Source organism: Dipodomys spectabilis, unplaced genomic scaffold (assembly GCF_019054845.1).
Source record: "Dipodomys spectabilis isolate Male_0828 unplaced genomic scaffold, ASM1905484v1 ptg000095l, whole genome shotgun sequence".
Lineage (NCBI taxonomy): Eukaryota > Metazoa > Chordata > Mammalia > Rodentia > Heteromyidae > Dipodomys > Dipodomys spectabilis.
The window spans coordinates 23,262,473-23,284,528 of NW_024870772.1; the positions used below are offsets into that span (position 1 = coordinate 23,262,473).

At 38.2% G+C, this 22,056-nt stretch overlaps 2 protein-coding genes across 2 annotated transcripts in view; one reads left to right on the plus strand and one right to left on the minus strand.

Moving 5' to 3' along the window:
- Sucla2 (succinate-CoA ligase ADP-forming subunit beta) overlaps window positions 1-17,275 on the minus strand; it is a 34,391-nt gene extending 17,116 nt beyond the window's left edge. Inside the window, exons 1-4 of the mRNA XM_042685383.1 lie at window positions 17,141-17,275; window positions 9,288-9,468; window positions 2,432-2,531; window positions 2,114-2,276 (exon numbers count right to left, since the gene is read on the minus strand). Of these exons, the coding sequence (XP_042541317.1) occupies window positions 2,114-2,276; window positions 2,432-2,531; window positions 9,288-9,468; window positions 17,141-17,230 (534 nt within the window). The 5' untranslated portion in view covers window positions 17,231-17,275. The remainder of the gene's footprint in view (window positions 1-2,113; window positions 2,277-2,431; window positions 2,532-9,287; window positions 9,469-17,140) is intronic.
- LOC122112552 (chromobox protein homolog 3-like) lies at window positions 13,110-13,967 on the plus strand. Its single transcript, XM_042685384.1, has one exon. It carries the CDS (start codon window positions 13,190-13,192, stop codon window positions 13,739-13,741), a length of 552 nt encoding a protein of 183 aa, XP_042541318.1. The 5' UTR covers window positions 13,110-13,189; the 3' UTR covers window positions 13,742-13,967.
- Window positions 17,276-22,056: the final 4,781 nt, after the last annotated feature.

Here is a 22,056-nt window from a genome sequence, read left to right on the forward strand (position 1 = left end):
CCCCAGTGTAAAAACACAACAACTTCACAACAAAAAATATAAACGATAGTGTAAATAGGAATAAAGTTCAAACAGTGAATTTGAGGGGGGGGGGGTAGCTAGGTACTGGTGGCTCGTATCTATTCAGAGACTGAGATCTGAAGATAATAGAAGTCAACCAGGACAGAAAAGTCTGTGAGACTCTTTTTTCTACTTAACCACCAAAACCAGCCAGAAGTGGAGCTGTGGTTCTAGGATAGAATGCTAGCCTTGAGCAAAAAAGCTCAGGGACTGCACCCAGGCCCTGAGTTTAAGCCCCAAGACCCACACCAAATCTAGATAGATAGATGATAGATAGATAGATAGATAGATAGATAGATAGATAGATAGATAGATAGATAGATAGATAGTTTAGATAGTTTAGATAGATTAGATAGATTAGATTAGATAGATGGTTAAAAAGGTGTATAAGCAGCCACATTATTTCAAGAAAAATAAACAGCTAACTGAACCCAAAGACAATTCAAAATCAATGTAAGTATTAAAAAAATTTAAAAAGAAAAAACTATAAACTTAAAATACTAGAAATGACAAGCTCAATAACTGAAATAAACCCAATTGAAAGGTTAGCTCACAGAACCCAACAAGTTAAAAATAGAGTAACAGGGATTGGAAGTAAAGTAGAATTAGATAAATCAGTTGAAGACATTTTTAAAAGCATAAGAAAATGCATTGATTATGCAAGACTTCTGAGATATCACCAAAATACCAAACTAACTAATTATGTACATAGGAAAAGAGTTATAAACTAAAGACATAGATAACCATTCAATAAAATAATGGCGGAGAACTTGTTCAATTTCTAGAAAAAGAGGGTCACAAAACATCAAATAGGCAAGATCAGAAAAGAACACTCAGAAAGACTATAACTGAAGCAGAAAATATAAAGAAGAATATTGAAAGCTGCCAGAAAGAAGTGGCCAGCCTTAGCATAAAAGTCTCTAAGACCGTTACCTCCAGTTAAATAACAAAACGACAACTGGAAGTGTGTTTCAAGTGGTAGAACACCAGCCCAAAGTGAAAAAGCTAAGCAAGAATGAGAGAACCCGAGTTCAAGCTTTAGAACAGGTTAAAAAAATAATAGGTACTTATAGATGTCATAACAAAAGGAAAAGTAGTTAAAGTAGTTAAAGTAAATGTTTCTGCAAAGTTGTGTCATACATTAGCATCATGAAAAATGAAATTTTACTGTGTAAAAAAAAAATCTATAGATTACCAGTTAAAACAATTCTTGTTAATTATTTATTAAGAGTGGGTTTTTACTACCACCTAGTGATATAACTTAATATTTTCTTAAAAAGTTGTAGGATCTTTTCATAAACTGAACATTACTAAAGTTTCAATTGTAGGAGAAAAATATCACATTAGGGAATTCTATCTTTAAAAGTTGTTCTACTTAAGAAACTACTGTACAACCATTAAAATTTGTTACTCTAACTTAAACATTAGTAAAAATGTTCTATATCAAATCCTTTCTAAGGCTTCTAAATATGTACAAAAGAAAATCATCTGGCTGATTAACACAGATTTGGCTTGTAAAATCTACTTAATATACTCAATATATACTCAAAAAGCCAGATAATTTCAGTGTAAAATATTTATTTTTACTCTTTCCATGCACCAGGTCTATGAAAGGACTGTCATTAAACCTGATACCTGGGGTTCAATAGTAGAATTCTAGGTTCTGTAAAGAACTTGTAAGAGTTATTGTCATGTAAAATCATACTGTTTGCTACTTAATTTCACCTGCAACTTACCAAATACCAAATCACATAGTGAAACAAAAAACAACCTTAAAATATTACCAAGAAGTAGAAAAGAAAGAGATGAAGCAATGGATACACAAAAAACTTTCTATTTGGTGAACTACTTTACAGTGCTAATTTATTATAGCAAGGTTTTTCCTATAACTTTTTTTAAATCATAACATTGCATGTCAAATTTCATAGCACTTACCACACTATTTTTCAAAATATGACATAAATACTGCATGTGAGTTACAGATCATATATTTTTACTTTTCCAACTTGTGAAATCGAATGTCATAAATTTGTCATACCAATTAATAACTCACTTGAAATGTCCTTTCCATTGTTATTGCAAAGTAGTATTCTCTCCTGGGATACTTTCGCTCACAGACCAAAACTTGATTGCATATTCTGCCCTTTTCTCCCGTTTGCTTAGTAAATAACTTTTTCCCAATCATCTGTGAGGAAACAGCTTTTGCTTCTTCTGGTCTGAAATAAGAAAAAGAATTCAGATTCTTCACTTTCAAACTAAGAAAATTACACATTACAGCTAAAATCTCTTCTCATTTATATATAAATCTCAACATTTTCAACAATTTTAATCAATCTCTAATAGTGATTATCCTTTAAAAAATACCACTCACGAAAAAACTATCTTCACTCCTCCTTTGAAGCCACCTTCAAATGTTCCTTTTCCTCTACCACCAGCTAAAACTTGTGCCTTTATCACAACATCTTTTGAACCTAAGAAAAAAACATTTTTGTTAAGATATAAAGCAGGGAGCTACAGGCAAGACACAGATTTATTTAACATAACACGGTAATAATAAATCTTACTAAAGTCCCATTTATCTACAATATCAAAAAATGAGGCATTTCATAGATTTTCTACATTCAAAAATGAGAACATTCACCATATAAAAGAGTACAACTTTTAAAAGTAAACTAACTTTTCAATATAAAAGTCACTCATTAAATTCTTTCTTTTTTAAAACAGAGATTGAACCCCAGCCTGTGTGGACGAGGCAAGCACTCTACCTTTGTGCTACATACTTAGTCCTAAATCATTCTTCAAATATTATATGATGAAAACAATTTAATCATTTTTTGACAATTTACTGTGTACATTGGAAGGCATTAAAACAAAGGCATTAATGCCTTTAGAAGGCATTAAAGGTAAAAATTAAGACTCAAACAGTTGTCAGTGGCTTACACCTGTAATCCTGGCTTCACCTGTAATCCTGGCTTCTCAGGAGGATGAGATCTGAGAATTGTGGTTCAAAGCCAGCATGGGCAGAAAAGTCTGTGAGACTCTCACTACACTACCAAAAAAGCCAAAAGTAAAGCTTTGGCTCAAGTGACAGAGAGCTGGCCTTGAGCAAAAGAAGCTTAGGGGCGGATCTCAGGCCCCTGAGTTTAAGCTCTAGGACTGGCACAAAAAATAAAATAAAATAAAATTGAGACTAATATTTTATTAGCACTCCCTGACCTCTCTATGAACATGTAAACATGATAGCTTATAAAAATCTGAGTTACAAATACTTTGAACAAAATATGCTATGATTTGAAGTATATTACCAATACCAACATTAACGCTAGTTCATACTCTCCACTAAAAGTCCTATAAATAAACATTATTGAGCAGCAATGTTAGGAGAACTTACCAGGAGTTAGTAAGATGTATATATATTTTTTCAATTGGAAAGCTAGATTTCTAAATGTAATATTTATTTTATACAGTCTTGAATTTTTCTTCTTTAAGTAGTAAGTTGATCACTATCCCTTTTCCTCACTAATATGTTGTATAAAGCTAATAAAGCTTAAGAGAAACAAATGATCTCAATCAAAAACATAAAAAAAGAAAGAAAGAAAGGAAGGAAGGGAGGGAGGGAGAGAGAAAGAGAGATAGAGAAAGAAATTGGCAAACTTTTAGCCTATATTCAAGGACCTACTTTAATACCTCTTAGAAAGCCATTCCCTGTTAAAGAGAATCACAGAAACAGCAAGACAAAGGATGTAATGTACTAATGCAACAATGATACTAGATACTATGTTGGAAATGAACTTTATAATCTGGGGAGGAAGGGTACAGGGAGAGATAAAAGAGGGAGAAAATGAGGGAGGGGGTAACAATGTTTTAAAAGAAATGTACTAATTACCTTACTTATGTAACTCTAACCTCCCCCCCCCTTTTCACCATCTTTATAATAAACACAAAATAATAAATAAATAAGAAAGGCAGTCCCTGTTTCCCAGGCATGCAGAATTTCAGAGCCTCCTCATTTTACCTCCCATAGCATTTTGCCCATAATGGTAATACAGCACCAATTACCATATTATGGGTCAAGGTAAATGGCCCCATGGTATTTTATCTCAAGCACAAAACAATATCTTAGATGTAACAACTACTCTATAAACATGTATTGAAATAGACCAAAGATAAGAACTCTACACTATGAGGAAAAGTCACTCCTAATGTTTATACCAACAGAATGAATCAACCAATCTATTATAAGTACAGTTGTGATCAAATAAGCAATAACCTAAAACTTACATTATAAACGAATATTTAGAAAATGAATTGTGTAAACTATCCACTTAAATCATACCCAATGAGCAGTCATAGTAACATTTTTAAAAAGAATAAAAACAAAAACAAACCCTCTTTCTCATGCCCTACGATCATCTATTAAGAGATCACACTAGTTCTATCTTCAAACTTTACCTACAATCTTGGCTATCAATTTGGCCCCGGTCTCAGCTATCATCATCTCACACCTAGATGACATTCATTATCTGTAGAATATGTATAAATTAGTAGACAAGCTAAACCAATGATGCACTACTGAATGCCTAAGTCACAGAGTAAAAGCCAGAGTTTGCAATGGCTTACAAGGCCCTGCATGATATACCACTAACACCTTATTTACCTTTTCCAGCTCCAGTGCTCTTTGTTTACCCACTCTAGCTACACAAGTCTTCTCCCATTCCTGCCTTCAGAATTTGATTCTAATGTACCTTCTGTCTAGAATACTCTTTTGTTATTATTTTTATTTTTCTTTGCCAGTCCTGGGGCTTGAACTCAGGGCCTGGTCACTGTCCCTGAGTCTCTTTGTGGTCAAGGCTAGTGCTCTACTACTTGAGCCACAGAACCTCAGCCAGCTTTTTCTGAGTAGTTTATTGGAAGAAAGAGTCTCATCAACTTGTCTGCCTGGGCTGGCTTCAAACTGTGATCCTCAGAGCTTAGCCTCCTCCTACTCAACTAGGATTACAGGCATGAGCCACCAGCACCTGCTTGGAATACTCTTTATCCAGGTATCCTTTCTTTTTATTTAAATATTAAACAAATCTTGTCCATGAGGCTTAAACCCAATCATATAATCCTACTTAATGTGGCAGTCTACCCAACTGTGACCAACTTCCCTTCCCCAGCCTACTATTTTCCCTCATAGAATTCATCAGCTTATCACTTAATGTACAAAGGTTACAAAAAAAAAAATGTGTTATTTCCTTTCCCACTAGAACATAGGCTCCAGGATGGCAGAATCCCTGTTGTATTCACTAATGCTTTCAAGCTTCTTTTTCTGTTTTTTGGTTTTGTTTTTTTTTTTGGTCAGTCATAGGACCTGAACTCTGGGCCTGGGCACTGTCCCTCAGCTCTTCAGCTCAAGGCTAGCACTCCCTTGAGCCACAGCACCACTTCTGGCTTTTTCTGCTTAAGTGATGCTGAGGAATCAAACCCAGGGCCTCGTGCATGCAAGGCAAGCACTCTATCACTGAACTACCTTCCCAGTGCTTTCAAGCTTCTGAAAGAGTACCCACCATAACATTTTGCTGAATAGTGACAAGAACATTAAGATGAATAGAACTCTTGTAAATCAAGTTTTTTCCCCACTCTGAAAAGCTCAAACATTGAAAATACTGGATCCAATCTTGGTAACTAATGCTGTCTTATTTGGGCAAGACTGACTCAATGTGTCACAGTCCCAACCATTCACAAATGTATCTGAACTGACTCGGTAAGGAAGGATTGAAGATTTAAAATCTTTCTTAAAAGCCCTATCCACAGCTGGGTGCCAGTGGTTCACACCTCAGCTACACTGAAGGCTGAGCTCTCAGGATACCAGTTCAAAGCCAGGAAAGTCCGTGAGACTCTTATCTCCAATAAAACACTAGAAAACCAGAGGTGACACTGTGGCTCAAGCAGTAGAGCACTTGCCTTGAGCTAAAGAGCTGAGGGACAGTGCCCAGGCCCAGAGTTCAAGCCCCATGTTCGACAAAAAAAAAAAAAAAAAAAAAAAGCCCTAACTACAAGTACCAGTCTCGTTTCTGGTTATCTGCTAAGTCCTGACTCATATGTGTCCAAAGAAAATAACTAATATACATTACATTAAACCTGGTCAACAGTTTAAAAATCCTGGACTAAACTGAAAATATAGCATACTGATCAATAGTAAGCAAGAGTAATAAAGGTCTATTTTTTCATAAACATTTCACAAAAGGCTCCTCTTCCAAAGTGTCAATTTACTTTCTTCAGAACGACAATCCTAAAGAAGATTCTTCAAAAGTTCCTTCTGGCCAGGTGGCACGCGCTACAATCCTAACGCTGAAGAGACTGAGGGAGAAGGATTCTGAGTTCAAGGGTTACATAGCAAAACTTTCTCAGAAAAAGAGAAAGAGAAGAAAGAAATGAAATTTAAAAAGAAAAAAAGGAAAGAAAGGAGAAGAGAGGAGAAAGGAGAGGAGGAGGAGGGGAATACAGGGAGGGAGGGAAATTAAATCTAAAAAAAAAAAAAACCTTCACAACAAAAGACAAACCAAAAATAAATAGAAACTAATGTGAATTTCACGAACTATCAAAAAGGACTATAAGACAAACCTGATTAAAATAAGTGTTTTATTCAACTCTATTACTTTATTTACCATTCATCTACATTCCAGACACTGTGCAGGATTTATAGATAGAACAATGAATAAAAGAGGCATATCCTACCTTCTAGAGTTTGTAATCTTATATTCTATTACAGATTTGGCACTATATACTAGAAAAGATTTTTAGGATCTGAACATTATCTTTAAAGTATAGTTGTTATCCTCCCTAGTTTTAGTCTTCACAAACACTTCCACCATTCTTTATATATAGTTATCTAACTAATAAAACATTGGAAAGAAAAATAGTGGTCTTACTATAAGCCATTCAAAAAGTCCCTCTCAGAAGGCATTTGTTAATTTTCATATTTATTGAACTAAACAAGGAATCTACCTTAATTATACTAGAAAACCCAATCTACAGCCAAAAGAGATATTTAAAACCTCTTAAATCATGTTTCCTTGAACTAGAAATGATTGTAAGGGATGGTGAGTTCCTCTTACAACTGATTCTACTATATAATATAACCACCATTTCTTGGTGCTTTACAATGTTCTCTCCAATAATCCATTCTAGAAATTTCTCCTTCATCTTTAATCTCACCAACTTTCACTTTATGAACGCACACAACTTTTTTTTTTTCTCTGTTCAATATTAGCATTAAACTAGGTACTGGTGGCTCATACCTGCAATCCTAGCCATTCAAAAGGCTGAGATCTGAGGCTTCAGTTTGAAGCTAGCCCAGGTAGGAAAAGCCGTAAGACTCCTGTCTTCAATTAATCACCCAAAAACCCATAAGTGGAACTGTGGCTCAAGTGGCAGAGCACTAGCCTTGAATGCAAAGCTCAAGGACAGCACGTAGGCCTTGAGTTAAAATTTCAGGGCAGGACCAGCATGCTGCGCACACATGTATGCACACACGCGCATGCACATACACACACAGGAACATACACACAAACAGACACACATATAACATTAGATTTCTTTCTAACCATTTTTCCTTTTCTAACCTCAATTATTCATACCAGGTAAAACTTTTCTCCAGGACAGTGCTTCCCAACTTTTTTCATATAATAAAAAAACAAGGAATTTTTGGAAAAGAGGCCAGAGCTCTTTTGGAGGGAATGACTAGTATAAAAGCTAGTATAAAAGCATATTGTTTGGTAAATAGTACTTTAGGTAGGAATTTTTAACGAGAACATTTATAAGCTTTGCAATATAACACAAAAGCAAAAATAACCCTAAAGTACCCAAAACTCAGCACTGGAAATTGCAATCTAGATGGATAAAACCATACCACACCTTATGAGGCACCTCAGACCAATAAATGTATATCTTGTCATAATCAATTCCTTCTGCTATTACTCATTGAACAAAAACTGTTCTCAATGTCTTCAAAGTCATTACTAAATATATATTTTTAAAAGTCTGCTCTAGATTTAAAGGTTTTGTTAGTCCCTAATCCCATGCCCATCCTATAACACTGTTTGGAATATTTAATGACAAGAAAATACTTTATCAATTGATAACATTATCCTGTTCCAAATGGCTCAAAATCAGACCTCCTACCTGTTCCTTAATTGTCCTAAAGAAATAAGTCCTTCAAACACTCCTTCAAAAGTCCCAGTCCCATGGAATTTGCCAGAAATACTCTAAAATAGTTACAGTTTATCCTACACATTATTAACCCTTCTTCCTTACCATATCTAAGAATCATTAGAAATCATTAGATGGAGTAATATCATGGAGTCTGGCATCAGAATAAATCCTCTTTCTCTATGAAAAAGTTTCTATATAAGTATTTTTCTGATATATTATCAGAATTTGATGAGAGTTTAACTATATGTGATACAGAAAAACACATTAAGGGAAACCAAGTGTACATAAAATATCAACTGTGTTTATCATAAGACTGGTTGGTTTCAAATACTATTATAAAGAAAATGCAGTGTACACATACTAAACTATTTCATTATTATGTTCCTGTAAATCTTTAAAAGTAAAAACTTAGTTATTAGAGTGGAAGCTTTTTAATTAATAGCTTACTATAAATTTAAGTTAACAAAATATCAATAATAATGTGATTCATATAAGTAATTACTTAATTCATTTAACAAATATATTATTGAAATATGTCAGGCACTTTCCTACAACTTTATATCTATCATTGAACAAATATATCAGAGAAACCTTACTCTCATGGAACTTACATTCTAGAGCTCAACCATATTTTTCACATCCAAACAGAAAAGGAAAATACTGGACTTCTCTTTAACAATCACACATAAACAGCTAAGACTTTTCTTCATTATTTTCCTGAAAAAATCTTCACATCCACCACTACAAAGTAATGAACAGAATTTCTTTTCTCATAATTATGTTCTAGCTTAACTTAGGATTTCAAGTTACTAAAGCCAATATAAGACTGCAAAGTCATTAGCATGAGAGTAGCTGAAAAATTACATAATTGTAGAATCCAACAATCATAAAGTTCTACCTTCTTTTTTAAGCAAATAATTTTTTTATAATTTTTTTTAAATAAAAGCCAAACATCATCAAACCAAAATCAAAGTTATCATATTTTCAAAATTTCCATATTAAGATGGCAAAAGATTTGCTTAATTTAGTACCTAATTTTTTGGCAATTGCATAAGCTTCATCTGATGTCTTTGCCACGAATCCTTTAGGAATAGAGACACCAGCTTCTTTCAGCAATTCCATACTCAGGTATTCATGCAGAGAGAGATTCCTTTGCTGTTGCTGCTGTACTTGGAGTCCATGGTTATTAAATAATCCAGAATTTCCCAAAACCTAGAGAAATTGGAAACATATTTATATATGAAAATAATTTGGCAGTTAATCTTACTAAAAAACCCTCTTTAAAATATTTTGTATAGAATACTTATCTCATCATAGCTACAATTAAGTTGTTAAATTACAGTATGAAACTAAAAGCTAACCAGTAAAAAAGCTCATGCCTATAATCCTAGCTACTCAGGAGGCTGAGATCTGATGATCAAGGTTTGAAGCCAGCTAGTATAGCAAAATCAGTGAGACTCTTATCTCTAATTAATCACCAAAAAGTCAAAAGTGACGGTGTGACTGAAGAGCTAGAGTACTAGACTTGTGCAAAAAAGCTAAAGGATAGTGCCATTCCATGAGTTCAAGTCCTAGGACTGGCGCGCGCGCGCGCACACACATACACACACACACACACACACACACACACACACACACACACACACACACACACACACACACACACACACACACACACACACACACACACACACAATTTAAAAGCCTAAGAGCTAATATACCAGCTAAATATCAAATGTTACTTATAGTTTTAGTTATTTCCTTGTCATCTCTAGTCCGTATCTTATCATTGAGATTTATTAGCCTACCTCTAATGATTTACAGGGTATTTTCACATAGATGCCCAATTCAGAAGATCTAAAAACCAATCTCATCTTTTCCACCAAACCAAACTCCTTGCCAACTTTTTCTCTCTACCATTCCTCTGACATCAAACAAATCATGTGACACTAGATAGATGATACTTAAATAATTTGGTACCTATATTCCTTTCATAAACCCAAGACTCAAAGCCCTTTATCTAACAGGGACATTGTAGGGTGCTGATCAGTTCCACTCTTCCAGTCTAAGACATCCATGGCCTGAGCTGCTGGGAAGTACTAACTCGGACAGCAACTCAGACCAGACCCATCATTGGAGCTTCTTTGCCCAAAGTTCTTTATGAGCTTGGCAGCCTGCACCACTGACTTTGTTAGAAACAGGAGAGGGCTATTTTAGATGGCCCATAGGAATAAAGTAATTTTGCTGCAACTATACCTCTATTCACTCTCCCACCTTTACTTTCAATGGGTGTTAATTCAGAACACTTTCCAACAAACTTCTTTCACCCAACTCTCCATCTTAAAGTCTAAAATCTCATCTTGGAGATTCCAACCTTTGGAACAACATCTGTAATACATCATCTTTTTTTTTTTTTTTGGGGGGGGGGGGTCTGGTCGTGGGGCCTGAACTCTGGGCCTGGGCGCTGTCCCTCAGCTCTTCAGCTCAAGGCTAGCTCTACCATTTGAGCCACAGTGCCACATCCGGCTTTTTTCTTTTTGCTTATGTGGTGCTGAGGAATCGAACCCAGGGCCTCAGGCATGCAAGGCAAGCACTCTACCACTGAGCCAACTTCCCAGCCCTGTAATACCTCTTCTAAGTGAGTCTTTAAACTTGGACCATAAATCTTCCAAGAAAGTTATCTCTTCTCCTTATTTTATGTAGACTATTCATTCATATCCATCAAATATTTATTGAGCATCCAGGCACCAGAAATATACAGTAGTAAACAAAACAATGCTATCCCTTAACAATTATAGCCTAATTGTATATTTGTAGAAGATGGGGACAGGTGATAAGTAAACAAATACTAAGTAAGGTAAGAAGAAAATGAAAATCTACGAGTATTCTTTAATACAGTAGAAGAGGAATCTAATGTATTTATGAATACAGCTGAGTCAAAATTACTCTAAAAAGTATGAAAGAAGTCTGGCCTGAGCTTTGTTCCAGCCAATACTTTCAGCAGGTCAGATCATGAATGTCTAGAACCTGAAGGATAGATCTGAACAGCACTGTTCACACTGTCCACTAAAATGAAGCCAGGGTTTAAAGTCGTACGTATGTGAAAGGAATTTGGGTTTCAAATTATTTAAGAACTACATATATATTTCAGCTTACATTTGAGATAGGAGAAAGGAGGAAGAAGACTAACTTTTCAGCTTCTGGTATCAAGGCCACAAAATTGTGAAGAGCTGAAAAATGATGTGCAACAGGAAGTTCTTTAACATCTCTTAGTCTCAAAGCTTCCATTAAGTAAGAGCCTAGTCAAATCTATCACAATTTGCCAAAATGCCTGCTTTCCTTTTTCCAATTCCTCAGACCTAATTTGCTCAATATTTAGAACAAATTAAGTTCTAATCAAGCCTCAGAAGACTGCATTAAAATCATACTTTCAAGCTTCATCTACACACTTCCATTATCACCACACAAAATACTATTCACTGAAAGCTTTTATCAACCATACAGTATCATAAGAACAGAATTTAAAGGAGATTCTTTTAAAGTGAGCTCATGATCTGTTACATACAAATTAAATCTGCTGCTGAAAATGCAGATTCCTGGACCCTATTCTTCTCTACAAAATCAGAATCTCTAGTCCATAATCTCTGGACCCAAGGATATATGAACCAATAACAGCTGATTCCTAAATACCCTATAGTCTGAGAATCTTTAGTATAATAAATCAATAACATATAATAGCAATTTATTTCTAATTCATTTGGCTAAAATTCTAGCTAACATTTTACCAGGAAAACTTAATCCCTTGTTCTAATGTTATTCTGATGTTAAAAGCTGGTAACCTATTAGGATTCTCTATACCTATCTTCTGATCCAAAAATCTCTTTCATGAATATACTGCAACAGAAACAAGTCTAATCTCTCCCAAAGACATTTATAGTTATAGCCATAGAAGGCTTACTCCAACAACAAAAAAATGTAAATGAACTGGTTTCCCATTAATAGAAGGATGGATAAATTGTAGTGCATTCATAAATAGGGTATTAAAAACAAAAAAATTAAAAGGATTTTTAAAGTAGCTGTTTTTCACATCGATGGATTAATTTCACAAACACAATGCTGAAGGAAAGGAATAAGACATAAGAAAAGGTCTGGGAAAGTACCTTAGTGGTAGAGTGCTTGCCTAGCATACATGAAGCCCTGAGCTCGATTACTCAGTACCACATAAGCAGAAAAAGCCAAAAGTGGCACTGTGGCTCAGGTGGTAGAGTACTAGCCTTGAGCAAAAGAAGCTCAGGGTCAGTGTCAAAGCCCTGGGGAGGGAAAAAAAAAAAAAAGACATAATACTGTTATACAACCTCTTTAAAAAAAAACAAAACACTATTAGCTTTTTATTATATTTCATTTACAATTAAGTTTTTATCCTCTTTTCACACAGTTCAAAACCAGTCAAAATTAGTTTATAATGGTGGAAGTCAGAATTTGTAGTTACAGTAGGGACCTACTGACCAAAAATAAAGCTTTCTGAGAGCTGAAAATCATTGCACATCTTTACCTAGATGGCTGCTACACAAGCAAATACATAAATAAAAATCAATCCAAAAATTTGAGTAAACGATTTTCTTCACTCTACAAAAATGTGCCACAAGATAATAATACAAATAAAACTATCCAAATGCTGGTGACTGTAATGCTAGCTACTCAGACACTGAGATCTGAGGATCACTGTTCAAAGCCAGCCCAGGAAGGAAAGTCTGTGAGATTCTATCTCCAATTAACAACCAAAAAGAAGTAGAGCTGTGGCTCAAGTGGTAGAGGGCTAGCCTTGAGTATAAAAACTCAGGGACAGAAAGCCCGCGGGCCGTAGACGCTGCTGCTGCTGCAGGATCGCGACCCGGAGCATCTGAGTAATAGCTCTTCAAGTCTACAATTAAAAATGGCCTCTAACAAAACTACATTGCAAAAAATGGGAAAGAAACAAAATGGAAAGAGTAAAAAAGTTGAAGAAGCAGAGCCTGAAGAATTTGTTGTGGAAAAAGTACTGGACCGACGTGTAGTGAATGGGAAAGTAGAATATTTCCTGAAGTGGAAAGGATTTACAGATGCTGATAATACTTGGGAACCTGAAGAAAATTTAGATTGTCCAGAATTAATTGAAGCATTTCTTAACTCTCAAAAAGCTGGTAAAGAAAAGGATGGTACCAAAAGAAAATCTTTATCAGACAGTGAATCTGATGATAGTAAATCAAAGAAGAAAAGAGATACTGCTGACAAACCAAGAGGTTTTGCCAGGGGTCTAGATCCTGAACGAATAATTGGTGCCACAGACAGCAGTGGAGAATTGATGTTTCTCATGAAATGGAAAAATTCGGATGAAGCTGACTTGGTGCTGGCAAAAGAGGCGAATATGAAATGTCCTCAGATTGTAATTGCATTTTATGAAGAGAGACTAACTTGGCATTCTTGTCCAGAAGATGAAGCTCAATAATTGTTTGCATTGTTTTTTATATATATTTATACATATATATAAAATCTGAGTCTTGGTTTTTGAATTAATGGTGTGAAACAATAACTACATTCTAAAGAAAATCAAGTTTGATAATGGTTTTGAAAGTAGTATTGGGGGAGTTGTTGAGTTTTTTGGGTTTTTTTCCTCAATAGCACTGGTTACTTTGAACAAATATAATAAAGGCTTTCTGTAGTTGCTTCTTTTATCAGAAAAGAATATTTAATTCCATGGTATATTTCCTCTGCATTCAGGAACAGGTTGTGTTTTTTTTTAATATTAGGCAATTTTTTTTTTGGTCATTAATCAAAACAGCTTGTCTTTAACTGCTATGTTGAAGGACCATCCTGTATTTTTTGTGTGTGTGTTTGTGTGCGTGTAAACAAAATACATAGGTAGTTTTTTGTTTTGGAGATTTTGCTTGTTTAGAGGTGTTGGGCATCAGACCCAGAGCCTTGCATATGTAGGCAAATGATGTATCACTGAGTTATATTCCTGGCCCTTGTTTTAGTTTTTTTTTGTTGTTTTTTGAGACAGGGTCACTAGGCAGCTCAGGCTGGCCTTGAACTTACTAGGTAGCCAGGCTAGCCTCAAACTTTAGGTCCTCCTGCCTCTGCCATAGATATACAAATGCAGTAGGTTTGCAAAACTTATTGAAAGGAAAAAATTTATCACTACCAACAACTTTCCTCATCCAGATGAAAAAACTAAGACGTTTTTATTTCCTTTCATTAAAAGTTTCTGTAGTGAGCATTCCTTAACAGAATATTGGAATCTGTATACTAAAAGTTCATGGGTCACGATCTAAGTCTCAGCTCATGAAAATGTAAAATCAACTGGTTAGGGATTTCAACTATTTAGGACCTGCTGGCCTAAATGATCAAAATTTTATAATTATTGACCTGCATGCTTTTTCTTTACCCCAACTCATTCCTTACATGTAAGTTCAATTTTTTTCAGTATTGGGTTACTGGTTCCACAAAAGCCAGAGAAACAACTTTGTAGTAATCAGAATGTTACCCAACTGTATATTGTTTACTTTATTGTAAATAATGGTGAACAGTGGTCAATAAATAGTTTTATATTCCTTTAAAAAAAAAAAAAAAAAAACTCAGGGACAGTCTGTAGGTCCTGATTTCAAGCCCAACGATCAACACAAAAAAAGAATCAAGAAGCCGGGGGCCAATGGCTCATGCCTGCAATCCTAGCTACTCAGGAAGCTGAGATCTGAGGATTGTAGTTCAAATCCAGCCCAGGAAGGAAAGTCTGTGAGACTCTTACCTCCAATAAACCACAAGAAAACCAGAAGTAGCACTGTGGCTCAAGTGGTAGAGCACTAGACTTGACCTGAAGAGCTGAGGGACAGAGCCCAGGCCCAGAGTTCAAGTCCCATGACAACAACAAAAAAAAAAGAAAGAAAGAAAGAAAGAAAAGGAAAGAAAGAAAGAAAGGAGAGAGAGAGAAAAAGTATCAGTTACCAATGGTTAGTAATAGAAATTGTTACGTGATCACAAGGACTCCCACACTTTAGTATCTTTCTTGATACTGTCACTCAGAAGATTCTTACTGCCAAGGAGAGGTTGGTCAATAATGTACAAAGTTAAAATTAGACAGGAGGGCAAGTTTTGGGTGTTTATGGTTAACAATAATGTGTTGTTTATTTTACAACAGCTAGAAGAGAAAATAATGTTTTACCACAAAGAAATGAAAATATTTGAGATGATGGAAATACTAATTACCTTGGTTTGATCATTATACAACAAATGTATACACATACTGAAACACACCAATAAGTATACCATATGTACAGATAATATGTACAGTTAATGCATCATCTAAAATATAAACAAAAAAGAGGAAAAGCTAAGAAGATTCATCCTGACCAAATCCAAGAAAATCTCTTAATTATACGCTCATAACCTGAACTATTTTCAACAAAGACACAGAAAAACTGAAAGATAGTCAAAGTGCTAAACAAAATATTGGAAAGAATTGCTAAACTCAGTATGTGACCTTACACAACTTTCCTAAGCCTATGCAGCATAGGTCCCCATCTACAAAATCAGATTAGATTCAAGTCTGTGCAAGCTCTGAAGATGTATTTCTTAATGCCATGGTAAAAAGCTTTTAAAAAGAAAAGATGCTAGGCATATTATCATCCAGCGAAACAAAAGCTGTTTTAGAAAGGAATTTCCAAGCTTAAAAATTATGACTAGAATGAGAACACATCTATTTACCAAATTCTCATTCTCTACAAACTAAGCACCCCTTAAGGCAGTGCAGGAAAAACAACAACAAACAAACAAACATAAAACTCTGTATTTGGAAACCAAAGTCACTACCCCTAGACTGAAAGCATAAACAACTTCTTAAAAAATCAGTAATGATAGCTGTGCACTTGTGGCTCGGGCCTGTAATCCTAGAATCCTAGGATAGCAGTTTGAAACCAGCCGGAGCTGCCCATGAGACACTTACCTCCAATCAACCAAAAAAAAAAAAGGACGGAAGTGGATATGTAGCTCAAGTGGTAGAGTGCTCGCCTTGAACAATAAAAGCTCGGGGACAGCATCCAGTCCCTAAGTTCAAAGCCCAGGACTGGCAAAATAATAATCATCATTAATAAAAAACAACCACAATAAAGGCCTCCGTGTCTTTGGATATGGCATCCGGGGGGGGGGGGGGGGGGGGGCGGGAGGGGGTGTCTTTCGGAACAACCCGGAACTCCAGACCTGACTCAGAAAACCAATCATGACCACCTCAGGTTCGCGGAGGCGACGCTGGCAGGAACAGGCCACGATTTACGTCTTTAAACGCGTAGGGCAGCAGAGCCTCCGCAGAGGATGGCTCACCTGGCTGGCCGGGACAGGCGGCGGTGCTCCCCTCAGCAGGGAGCGGACGAGCCCGCCACCCACCGTCGGAGGACCCCGAGCTAAGGGGGGAAGACCCGCCGGCAGACCCTGCGGGGCCTCCGAAGTCGCCCTGCCTGTGACAGCTCCCGGGAGACGCGCCGGGGCCGGGGCAGCGGCGCCCGCGCACCCCGGACCGCGCGGGGGAGGCCGCGGCCCCCCGCGTCCGGCGCCGGACGCCCCCCGGGCCCGCCTCGGGACCCGCCAGTCCCCACCCCGCCCTGGGAAGCCAGGGTGGGCAGCCGCGGCCCGTCCGCCGGAGGAGCTGGGCGCGGGGGACCGCGGGCGGCCGCCGGCCCCCGTGAGCGCAGCCCCGGGCAGGTCGCCCAAGGGCCCCGCCGGGCACTCGGAAAATGTCACCCCGACCAAGTGACCCGAAGCCGGCTCCGCAAGCCTCGCCCACAGGAGCCAAGCGTCCCACCTTGCCCTTTCTTCGGGCGGCCCTCGAGGCCAGCATAGGACCCTGCAGCCGTACCTGGGCAGCGGCCCGCAGCGTCGTCTGGGGCCGGTGGTTCCTCAAAGCGGCGGCAGCCAACAAGCGACTGTACAACACGGAGGCCGCCATTTCTGCATCCGACCCCCGTCCCCTGGGCGCCTCGCGCAGGCGCAGAGCGGCGACGCTGCTGCTCCCCACGCGCGCTCCGCCCCTTCGCGCGACCCCCCCGTCGGGGGCGGGGCCTCCTGTTAACCCTGCCGCTGCGGGGTGGGGCGGCGGGGTTGGATCGGGTCACTGCGGAGCCAAACTTTGACCTTTAGAACTTCCACTGCAGCCTGAGCATCCGACCTGTGGCCCCGGACAACGAGCTCGTCACTCGATTGTGAGCTCAGCCTCTCTGAGCCGTTGAGAACTTACACGTAGAATGGGGTTTAAGAACACTGAATGCCTGCTTTGTACAAAACACCGAGTTAAATTTTGGGGATTCAAGTTTTAAAAGTTAACTTTTAAAATGCACAGTGCTTTCTGACACCCGAAGAGGTCAACCGCGAAGACACTGAAATTCCTGGGGAAGCTTCTTTTAAAATACTGTGCTTCCATCCTGTCTAAGGGAAGTGAAGACATCTGTGTTAATTAGGGTTCTCTAAGAACCCAGATGCTTACACTAAACACGGAAAACATGTGCTAGGGCTTGGACAAATGATTGGGCTCACGTTCTGGCTCTTGGCATCATCGAGCTAGCTTTAAGATGTGTGGGAGCGATTTTAATGAGCAGGATCTCAACCACAGGATGGGTGGTCCTGCTGACAGGCATTTGCCAGCTCCAGTATGCAAGTCTGACACAGTGTAAGAGAAAAAGAGAGGGAAGGGGAGGGTCAGGGAGGAGTACAGAAGAATATAAGATGAGCACCTGTGGGTTTAGGGAATGGGAAAGGACTCTTTGCAGCTCCTGAAATGTACTTTCTTAATATTTCATACACTCAGGACGTCCTGGTTCCATTGGCAGTAGTGAAGGAATCACTTTAGTCCCCTGTCATCACTAATAGATACCCTGGGAGTTAGAAACAGGGAAGAAGAGAAACAGACATTGGTGGTTCAAGTACCCTCCAGTAATCGGATAAGACCTGAATGATCTTGCTAAAAGAATTGTGAAGGACTTAGTTTCTAAAGGGAGCACATTTTCCACCAAATAGGAAGAGGGTGTATTGTCAAGACATCTCTTTTAACTGATGATAAAAGAGATAGTGCAACCAATCACAACAGTCCAAGACTAAGTATTTTAAAAGACATGCTGGCACTTTAAAGAAAGCATGGCACTGGAGGGCACTTTGTTAACCAGATACTGAAAGATAAGAAACTCATGTTCTCTCTCATAAGATAAAGCAACAAATGTGAACTTTAAAGTAGAATAGTAATTAATAGATATTGAAAAGGATGTGGGAGGTAGAAGAGTGGGAAAAGGGATGCTGCGTTTATGAAAAATCTCACACTCAACCCCATTGATGTGTATGATTAATGTGGTAATAATTCTAAGCTGACATTGCTTTACCTAGAAGCTTTTATTTTTCACAACAAAAACTTGCAATCCTTATATCCAAAGATCTTAGAAACTAGTATGGCAGGATAGCAGAATGTGATAAGTAGAATAAAGGTTGAATTTTGTTTTTGTATTTGCTTGTTGGTGGAGAGAGCTGTTTGTATTAAAAATATTTTTTCTCCAAGTACAACAGAATTTTTGCTTTTGACCTTTATCTGCCTCCCACTAGGATAACACATGATATACAGGGAAAAGAGGAAAGACATTTTCTGAGGATCAGGAGACATTCACTTCTTCCAGTCTTTACACTTTTCATGCTTTGATGTCCAAAGATAATGCCTTTAGCTGATATGTTCTACTGTTAACTTTAGAGTTAACAACGTGCTTTACAACTTCAATATATCTGTTTCCCTGTAAGTTCTACGCCAAGCTGAGGTAACAGATGTTTATTGAACACTTACTTAGCCAAATGCTTATAAATATTTTCTTTGTGGTCCTGCCAACAGTCCTACATTTTACAAAAGGGAAAATGGAGGCTTGAAAATATAATATGAAAACTTGCCCCATGTCACAGCTTTTATTTGGTTGTTTCTCAATCAGGGTAGGAGAATGAGAAGTTGAGATAAGTAGGATTCATACTTCTTTCTGGTTTTCTTTAACCCTTTACTTTTTTCTACATTTAATTAATAATATTCATCTCCAAAGGAAAGAATGATAGAGCACAGTAGTGGAGGGCAGATTTCACATGCTTTGAATTACAAGAGTCTGAACTTTGGCTTCCAAAAGCTAAAGCCCAGAAGGACTCAAGTTTAAATGTCAGAAGTAGAACTTGACATTACCTCACCCCTTGAGGGCACGGGGAGAAGCAAGAATCTTAGCAGTAGTTCCTTACGCAGGATATCTGTACTCTATACTCCCAGGGATCATTATGTCTAGGACAAAGGGCAAGTCTACCCCTAGAGGGAATGTAGATTTGGGAATCTAGAATAAGGGGCATTTGAGGGACACTCAAGATCTTGAGTGAAGGGTAGAAACCTCTGGCAGGCTGGCACAACCCTGTAGCTGAAGCCAAATAGAGAAATCAGCAGAAAGAAGGAAGGAGAAGGGATCCAGAGCATATGGGAAGGTGGATGTGCCTGCATATTATCAGGGAGGAGAGAGAGGTCTGGTGAGAGGCTGCTTCATTTAGCTTCCCAGTCAGTCATGGTACTTGAAATACACAATGGAAAGCAGTCCTAGAGTTTTCACACAAAGGAAAATCTCACGAGGTAGAAGTTTAGCAAAACCTTACTAAACAGAACAGGACAAAATAAGGAGTGATAGGAGAACCCCTGGTTGCAGAGGGTGGGAGTTTTAAGACTCAAAATGGTGGTTGTCAAAGGGTTGCCAAAAAGGAGATCACCGGGTGGTTCAGAAAGAAAAGGGTTTATTGGGAGAGCCAAACCAACAGGCTGCACTCTAGAGTAGGGTGCAGCAGCTCAACCTAATGGTAGATTATTTAGGGAAGGGCGAGAAGGAGGTGTGACTGCATCATCCGATGAAAGCCTGGGGTCCTTTCGTGGACCCATATTCAGGTGATTGACAGGTTATTTACAGGTGACTACCGATTTCAGGCGGTGATTTCTGGCTAGGCTACAGTGCTGTCCTTCATGAAGAGTGGGGAGACGGGACTGTTCTTCCTGGCAGACCTAACAACTATGTCTATACTTTTTAAGCTGAGGGACTCTGTCTCGAGTCCCCATTTAGAACTGAACCCCACCCTACCCCCCCTTCCTACCTCCCCCACCAGCCCCAGTTGCCTCAACCACATGTAAGTCCTTTAGCAGGTGGTTATAAAGCCCAGTCTCTTGAATTCTAGTTAATAACACATAATCCAGTTTTTCAGGGTATCTGTGTCCAGGACCCCAACAAAAGCTTGGCAGCTCCAGCACAGCACCTTCTTTTGGCTGCCCATCCTCCCAGCTGGAGGGTTCACTTTGGCTTTGCTTTCACTTTGCTTTGCCTTAACCTGCTCCTGCTTAAGTCACCTCTGTGTTCATCCTTAATTTCTTTCTCCAAGACCAAGAACTTTCTGGTATGCTTATATCTGAGGACCTGAATCTGGTGACATATTTCAGTGAACCAAGGAGAATGAAGGAAATCCCTACTCAGGAGCAGGTAACTATTCTTCCCTGATTTCAGTTAGCCTACCCAATTCCTTTTCAATATGAGGTGAGTTTTACGTTCTCATTCTGGACTGGAGAAATCTGTACAACAGTAGAGATTTAATCCTCTCTTCTGTGTCTAGACATATCAAATAATTATCAATTTGCCTTTTGTATCCTAAATTGTCACTACAGATTTTTGGACTTTGTGTATTTTCTTTGTTCTGCCTTCTTTTTGGTCCTACTAAAAGTTTGGGAGATTTTTTTTGTTTGTTTGTTTTTTGTTTTTGTGGGTCGGTCCTGGGGCTTGAACTCTGGGCCTGGGTGCTGTCCTTCAGCTCTTCAACTCAAAGCTAGCACTCTACCACTTGAGCCACAGCACCACTTCCAGCCTTTTCTAAAGTTTATGTGGTGCTGAGGAATCAAACCCAAGGCCTTATGCATGCAAGGCAAGCACTCTACCACTGAGCCACCTTCCCAGCCCCTAAAAGTTTTATCATTTAAGGTTGCAGAACTTTAGTTAGTAGATTTCAACATTATGTAACATTTAGATTCCAATAAGGAGATGGGGGAATGTTTGAAAAGAGCTTTACAAAAAATCTAAGTAGAGCTGGTAATCCAGCTTTGTCCTGGAGTGCTTGCCTAGCATGCATGAAACCCTGAGTTCCATTTCTTAGTACCACATAAACAGAAAAAGCCAGAAATAGTTCTGTGGCTAAAGTGGTACAGTGCTATCCTTGAGCAAAAGCAGCTCAGGGACAGTGTCCAGGTCCTGAGTTCAAGCCCCAAGACTGGCCACACACACACACACACACACACACACACACACACACACACACACGTATCAGTAAAGTCTACATAATATCTGTAACTATATGTGGGTAGATGATTGTTATTTGTTTTGTCATGAATATAATTTCAGCTTTTTTTAAGCCCAGCATTAATGGATCATGCTTGTAATTTGCCACTCAAGAGGCTAAGATCCAGAGGACCACGATTCTAAGCCAGCCTGAGCAGAAAGACTCCAAAATTACCAGCAAAATGTCAGGCTAGAACTGTGTGTGAAATGGAAAGTACCAGCCCAGCAAGCCTGCAGCTCTGTATTCAAACTTTCGTACAGGTGGTAAAAAAAAAGAAGGTAAAAACAATAAAATAAATAGGAGATAAAGAGATGTAAAACAAGAAATAAACAAGGATTATTAATATACATATGTGTATATATGTATATATATATATATATTTGTGTGTAAATAAGGTTTTCTTGCAAAAGTAAC

Excerpts from the sequence above, each read along its gene's own strand:
- LOC122112552 (XM_042685384.1), top strand. The coding sequence starts at position 13,190 with ATGGCCTCTAACAAAACTACATTGCAAAAAATGGGAAAGAAACAAAAT.